This window comes from Lissotriton helveticus, unplaced genomic scaffold (genome assembly GCF_964261635.1).
Source record: "Lissotriton helveticus unplaced genomic scaffold, aLisHel1.1 SCAFFOLD_1133, whole genome shotgun sequence".
NCBI lineage: Eukaryota > Metazoa > Chordata > Amphibia > Caudata > Salamandridae > Lissotriton > Lissotriton helveticus.
The window spans coordinates 49,097-55,788 of NW_027612027.1; the positions used below are offsets into that span (position 1 = coordinate 49,097).

The 6,692-nt window shown below is 59.3% G+C and overlaps 5 protein-coding genes across 5 annotated transcripts; 4 read left to right on the top strand and 1 right to left on the bottom strand.

The window, feature by feature from the left end:
- The first annotated feature begins 293 nt into the window (after positions 1-293).
- Positions 294-1,012, top strand: LOC144807586 (histone H1.01-like). Its single transcript, XM_078673225.1, has one exon. It carries the CDS (start codon positions 339-341, stop codon positions 984-986), a length of 648 nt encoding a protein of 215 aa, XP_078529351.1. The 5' UTR covers positions 294-338; the 3' UTR covers positions 987-1,012.
- Positions 1,013-1,341: 329 nt separating this feature from the next.
- LOC144807595 (histone H3) lies at positions 1,342-2,827 on the top strand. The gene has a single exon (XM_078673235.1). It carries the CDS (start codon positions 1,896-1,898, stop codon positions 2,304-2,306), a length of 411 nt encoding a protein of 136 aa, XP_078529361.1. The 5' UTR covers positions 1,342-1,895; the 3' UTR covers positions 2,307-2,827.
- A 184-nt stretch (positions 2,828-3,011) lies between these two features.
- On the bottom strand, positions 3,012-3,543 carry LOC144807596 (histone H2B 1.2-like). The gene has a single exon (XM_078673237.1). It carries the CDS (start codon positions 3,441-3,443, stop codon positions 3,063-3,065), a length of 381 nt encoding a protein of 126 aa, XP_078529363.1. The 5' UTR covers positions 3,444-3,543; the 3' UTR covers positions 3,012-3,062.
- A 44-nt stretch (positions 3,544-3,587) lies between these two features.
- On the top strand, positions 3,588-4,308 carry LOC144807587 (histone H2A type 2-C-like). Its single transcript, XM_078673226.1, has one exon. It carries the CDS (start codon positions 3,765-3,767, stop codon positions 4,161-4,163), a length of 399 nt encoding a protein of 132 aa, XP_078529352.1. The 5' UTR covers positions 3,588-3,764; the 3' UTR covers positions 4,164-4,308.
- Positions 4,309-4,714: 406 nt separating this feature from the next.
- Positions 4,715-5,973, top strand: LOC144807591 (histone H4). Its single transcript, XM_078673231.1, has one exon. The coding sequence runs from the start codon at positions 5,264-5,266 to the stop codon at positions 5,573-5,575; it is 312 nt and encodes a 103-aa protein (XP_078529357.1). The 5' UTR covers positions 4,715-5,263; the 3' UTR covers positions 5,576-5,973.
- Positions 5,974-6,692: the final 719 nt, after the last annotated feature.

Below are 6,692 nucleotides of genomic sequence, written 5' to 3' on the forward strand. Positions count from 1 at the left end.
GGGGGCGTCAGCCATCGGGGGAGGGCAGAGATTCACGGCGGATTACAAGCCTCTGAGGACGGGGTCGGCTGAAACGGGGGAGGGCACGGGAAGGGGTTGAAGTTGGGCTTCTTTTCATGTGTGTATGGGAGCGTGTGTTTAACGGATTGTGTTTAAAAACTTAGATAATCCGATAGTAGGAAACACAAAAGTCAGCTCGGAGCAGAGAGCCGAGTGCGCCTCGCACACAGCCCTCACTCCTCGGAACCAATCAGGGGCTGGCTCCTCCCTATATATGCACGGGGCTCGGGTTGGGAGGTACATTTCTGTTCTGTGACAGCGCCGAGACTCGTATTGCAATGGCAGAAACCGCTCCAGCCGCCGCGGCTCCTCCCGCTGAGGTCGCCCCCAAGAAGAAGCAGAAGAAAGCAGCGGGGGCCTCCAAGGCCAAGAAGCCTTCCGGTCCCAGCGTGTCCGACCTGATTTTGAAGTGTGTGACCGCCTCGGCCGAGAGGAAGGGAGTCTCCCTGGTGGCTCTGAAGAAGGCGCTGACCGCCGCCGGCTACGATGCGGACAAGAACAAGGGCCGCGTTAAGGTCTCCCTGAAGAGCCTGGTCAGTAAAGGCGCCCTAGCCCAGCTGAAGGGCACCGGGGCCTCCGGGTCCTTCAAAGTGAACAAGAAGCAGCTGGAGGGCAAGAAGGCAGCCAAGAAGACAGCTGCCAAGACCAAGAAGCCAGCGGCCAAGAAAGCTGCCCCTGCCGCCAAGAAGCCCAAAAAGGCTCCCGCGGGGGTCAAGAAGAGCCCGAAGAAGGTCAAGAAGCCAGCAGCAGCCAAGAGCCCCAAGAAGCCCAAGGCTGCCCCTGCCAAGAAGGCTGCCAAGAGCCCAGCGAAAGCCAAGGCGGCGAAGCCCAAAGTAGCCAAGAAAAGCCCTGCCAAGGTAGTCAAACCCAAGGCAGCCAAGCCCAAAGCAGCGAAGCCCAAAAAGGCAGCGCCCAAGAAGAAGTAAGGGCTGGCACCGAGACACTGCAAACACAACGGCTCTTTTAAGGGCCACCACCCTATCTAGAAGAGAGCGTGTTCCTCCCCACCTTTGCACCCACCCAATGGCCCCACTTCTCAAAAATAAACCGCACCATACATCCATAGCGCACTTTTCCACACGCGAGTGCCGCGTGTGATCTTGGCCATATAAACGGCTCTTTCGGTGCTGCGTGGATTGAAATCGTTATTACATAGAAAATAAGGGGGTCCGGGAGTTATAAGGCCTCCGTTTATAATACATGTGCAATAACGTGTGTGTCTCTGTGCTTTCACTGTACCCGGGCAGACTCTAAATAGTGTCTGCATAAAGCAGATGATTGTGAACTTTAATTGGAGCGCAGGTAACTGCGTGCTCCAGGGTGAGGGTAAAAAGCGGGTCTGGGAGTTATAAGACCTCAGTTTATTATAAACGTGTTTGTGTTGGTGCTTTCACTGTATCCGGGCAGACTCGATATAGCGCCTGCATAAAGCAGACGATTGTGAACTTTCAATCGAGCGCAGGTAACGGGGGCGTGTTCCAGAGTGACCAAGGGCAGTGTGCTTATGACATCTCGGGCTCCTCTCCCGGTTGACCGGGGTCGAGTCGTCCTCGTGACTACAAGTGGATGGACGGACGGAGACAAAGGCTGACCGAGGCGCGGGCTCCGGCGCCATCATCCAAGGGGGGGGGTCTCTTTTATCCACAGCTCATTGGACAGCTAGGCTGCAGCCTCCAGTTCAGTATCCAATCGTTGCACACCGCGGGCTATTTTCGAACGTGGGGCGGTCTCCTCAGCCAACCAGAGCAGCCCTCCGTCTGTGAGGGCATAAATAGGGCTCTTTCCCTGGTAGACGCCATTCTTCTCTGCCTTCGCTGAGAGAGACCGCTCCCGCCATGGCCCGCACCAAGCAGACAGCCCGCAAGTCCACCGGCGGCAAAGCGCCCCGCAAGCAGCTGGCCACCAAGGCAGCCCGCAAGAGCGCGCCTGCCACCGGAGGAGTCAAGAAGCCTCACCGCTACCGGCCAGGCACCGTGGCTCTCCGCGAGATCCGCCGCTACCAGAAGTCCACCGAGCTCCTCATCCGCAAGCTGCCCTTCCAGCGCTTGGTGAGGGAGATCGCCCAGGACTTCAAGACCGACCTGCGCTTCCAGAGCTCCGCCGTCATGGCCCTGCAGGAGGCCAGCGAGGCCTACCTGGTCGGGCTCTTCGAGGACACCAACCTGTGCGCCATCCACGCCAAGAGGGTGACCATCATGCCCAAGGACATCCAGCTGGCCCGTCGCATCCGAGGCGAGAGGGCCTAAGGAGACGGACCGACCCGAACAACCACCACCACAACGGCTCTTTTAAGGGCCACCACCCTGTCACCTACGAGCTTCTCTTATCTGTCATGGCATGTGTTTTACAGGTTAGGGAGGGTGTGCTGTGAGTACCACGGTCACTGGGCAACTTATACCGGCTCTGGGTTAACCAGAGCACTCTGTGTTCACAGTGCATAAACGCCTGTTCAATGTGTCCATCTAATAATAAAAAGCCTTTTTATAGGGGGTTGTGCAGGGATCCGCTGGTCACAAGCCACCGCTTAAGGGGCATCTGTGTCCCCGGTACATCGGGTTCGTGTGTCTGATTTCGGGAACGTTTGCCCCGGGGTGAACTAACGCCGTTCCCCAGGGTCTTAAAAGTACAAACACAACGTTAAACCCGCTCACAGAGACACTGTTCGCCCCCAACATGGAAAACCATAAGCCCGGGGGGGGGGGGCAGATGTGTGAATTCCCCAGTGGGTTTATTGAACCTCATCGTTACAGTGCTCATGTGACACTTGGTCCCATTCATATAGACATGTTAATTTAAAGAGGCGGAACGGGTTGCCTGCTGTCGGCCCTCGGTCTGCAGCAAGCCCCGTGAGAGCGGGCCTTTCTGCACTTAACATTACCCTTATAAAACACATATTCCAAAACACATTTCTCCGGTCATAATAGAAGCACGTTAGCTCTTAGGGGAGGAAGTGGTTGGCCCTTAAAAGAGCCGTTGTGTTCGTTGGGGTGCGCCTGGAAGCCTTACTTGGCGCTGGTGTACTTGGTGACGGCCTTGGTGCCCTCCGACACGGCGTGCTTGGCCAGCTCTCCGGGGAGCAGAAGGCGGACTGCGGTCTGGATCTCCCGGGAGGTGATGGTGCGCCGCGAGTTGTAGTGAGCCAGTTTGGAAGCCTCTGCAGCGATGCGCTCGAAGATGTCGTTCACGAAGGAGTTCATGATGCCCATGGCCTTGGAGGAAATGCCGGTATCCGGGTGCACCTGCTTCATCACTTTGTAAATGTAGATGGCATAGCTTTCCTTCCTGCTCCTCTTGCGCTTCTTCCCGTCCTTCTTGGGCGGCTTGGAGAGCGCTTTCTTGGAGCCCTTCTTGGGTGCCGGCGCGGACTTGGCTGGTTCAGGCATGGTCGACGCTCTTTCGCTGCTTGCTGTGGAGCCGAGAGAAATGATGCCTGGGCGTCCGGCACTTGTATTTATAGGCTGGGCGTGCAAAGCAGCTTCTTCCCGTTTCTCCTTTCTCATTGGCAGGGCCCCCACTTCCTATTGTAATGCGGTTCTGGGACACTGATTGGTTAAACAGAAGCCCGCCTCCCTCCATTGAAAAGTACTATCGGCGCCTAGCTGTCAACCAATCAGACGCTCCCGAAGTCTTTATATTACCGGAGTCCAGCAGAAGGAGCAGTACCATTCTCTCTGTTGTGTGACTGAGACCCTAGATCGATCGCCATGTCTGGACGCGGAAAGCAAGGAGGAAAGGCCCGCGCCAAGGCCAAGACACGCTCTTCCAGAGCCGGGCTCCAGTTCCCCGTGGGCCGTGTGCACAGGCTGCTCAGGAAGGGAAGCTACGCCGAGAGGGTGGGCGCCGGTGCCCCCGTCTATCTGGCTGCAGTGCTGGAGTACCTGACCGCTGAGATTCTGGAGCTGGCTGGCAACGCCGCCCGGGACAACAAGAAGACCCGCATCATCCCCAGACACCTCCAGCTGGCCATCCGCAACGACGAGGAGCTGAACAAGCTGCTGGGCCGAGTCACCATCGCCCAGGGAGGAGTCCTGCCCAACATCCAGGCCGTGCTGCTGCCCAAGAAAACCGAGAGCCACAAGGCACAGGGCAAAGCAAGCAAGTAAAGGCCCGCAGACCACCGTGGAAACGCACCCTAAACACAAAGGCTCTTTTCAGGGCCATCCACAGACTCCATCAAAGAGCGTATCCGTGCCGAGGTGTTACTCTGGCGGCTTCATAGATGCGGCAGCGCCCGCCACCGTAGCTTTGTAGTGGAGGGCATGCCCAAGCTCTGGCCGTACACTTTAATGTTGTCCCGTCCCAAAGCCTAGCATGAGGCAGACCATATCGATGTTTTTGTTATACATATATAATTTTTAATTTTCAGGGACACGTTTTGCAGACGTGCCCCAGCCGAGCGGGCACCGAACGCGAGGGTTAGGCGGGCCGCGGTGACAAGTGGGGGCCTGGAAGGGAGGAGTGTGTGTGTTTGACTGATCAGTGCACCGGCGGCAGCTGCTGAGCCAAGCCGAGCGGGCACCGAACGCGAGGGTTAGGCAGGCCGCGGTGACAAGTGGGGGGGGGGGGCTGGAAGGTAGGAGTGTGCGTGTTTGACTGATCAGTGCACCGGCGGCAGCTGCTGAGCCCCCCATCGGGAGCCCCTGACAGAGGCGGGCTGGGAGCGCGCTCTTTTTCAAACAATATATACATATATATTTTTTTCTTTTCATTTTTGGGGGACACATTTTGCAGGCTTGCCCCAGCCGGGCGCGGGATGTGGGCAGTGCTACGAGGTTGCAGGCGGCCAAACGCAGCGGGGTGGTGCCGGTGAGGCCGCTAACGTGTGTGGCTCCATTAAAACATACAGAGCCTTCTGCTTATATTGGACAGGGGGCTCCGAACGCAGGGGATGGGTGGCCCGCGGTCACAAGGGGAGGCCGGGAAGGGAGGTGCTTGCGTGTGTTTGACTGTGATCTGTGCACCGGCAGCGGCAGCTGCTGAGCCAGCCCATGACAAAGGCGGGCTGGGAGCCCGCTCTTTTTCAGAAGGCAACGGCCGCTCCAGCCCCCGCTTCCTGCAGAAGGCGGGCCGGGTCCGAGCTCTCCCGCCTCACAGGGCGTCACGTGGGCGCTTGGAGCTCCCGCGCAGGTCCGCTGAGCCTCCATAGAAAGCAGCCGGTGCTGGTTTTCCTCTTCATTTCTGCTCCCAGCACCGAGAAGAGAACATGTCTGGACGCGGCAAAGGAGGGAAGGGGCTCGGCAAAGGCGGCGCCAAGAGACACCGCAAGGTGCTCCGGGACAACATCCAGGGCATCACCAAGCCGGCCATTCGCCGCCTGGCGCGCCGTGGCGGAGTCAAGCGCATCTCCGGCCTCATCTACGAGGAGACCCGCGGGGTGCTCAAGGTTTTCCTGGAGAACGTGATCCGGGACGCCGTCACCTACACCGAGCACGCCAAGAGGAAGACCGTCACCGCCATGGATGTGGTCTATGCCCTGAAGCGCCAGGGCCGCACTCTCTACGGATTCGGCGGTTAAACCACGGAAAAAAAGGAAAAAAAAAACAACCCAAAGGCTCTTTTAAGAGCCGACCACCATGTCGTGTGAGAGCTGTGTCTATGAACTATTATCGCCGCAGCGCAGGGCTGCTATCTAGGCCCACACTCGCTCGGGAGGGGAGGAGGGGGGAACCCGGGGAGTTGCTCCGCAGCCACTCTGCTCTGGAAGGCACGGCCGGGAAGGCGGGTTTACCCCGTCCCACGGGCCCGCCACCATGGAGCTCTAAACTAGGGACCAAAGGTGGGTTCAGCCCGGCCCAGGGGCCCGCCACCGTGGAGCCCTTGCCTGGGGACCTACGGTGGGTTTAGCCCGGCCCGGCTGCCCGCCATCATGGAGCCCTTGTCTGGGGACCTACGGTGGGTTTAGCCCCGACCAGGGGCCCGCCATCATGGAGCCCTTGCCTGGGGGCCTACGGTGGGTTTAGCCCGGACCAGGGGCCCGCCATCATGGAGCCCTTGCCTGGGGACCTACGGTGGGTTTAGCCCGGAGCAGGTGCCCGCCATCATGGAGCCCTTGCATGGGGACCTAAGGCGGGTTTAGCCCGGCACAGGGCCCCACGAGTCACGCAGTTCTAAGGGGGGTGTTTAGACCGGCCCAGGTGCCCGCCATCATGGAGCCCTTGCATGGGGACCTAAGGCGGGTTTAGCCCGGCACAGGGCCCCACGAGTCACGCAGTTCTAAGGGGGGTGTTTAGACCGGCCCAGGTGCCCGCCATCATGGAGCCCTTGCATGGGGACCTAAGGCGGGTTTAGCCCGGCACAGGGCCCCACGAGTCACGCAGTTCACCGACTATTAAGCCCCCCACGTAGTGGGGGCTTACAGCGCCTGGCTGGGAAACAAAGTTGGAGATAGCGCGGCCGTTCCGCCGCCCGGCCATCTGGTCGCCGCAGCTCACTGGGCCATCTGGTCGCCCCTCTGTGGGTCGACCAGATGGCCCAGTGAGCTGCGGCGACCAGATGGCCGGGCGGCGGATTGGCCGCGCTAACTCCGACTTTGTTCTCCACCCAGGAGCTGTAAGCCCCCACTACGTGGGGGGCTTAATAGTCGATAAAATAGGGTTCCCATGCAGGCCCAAGGAAGCGGGTGTGGGATCCTA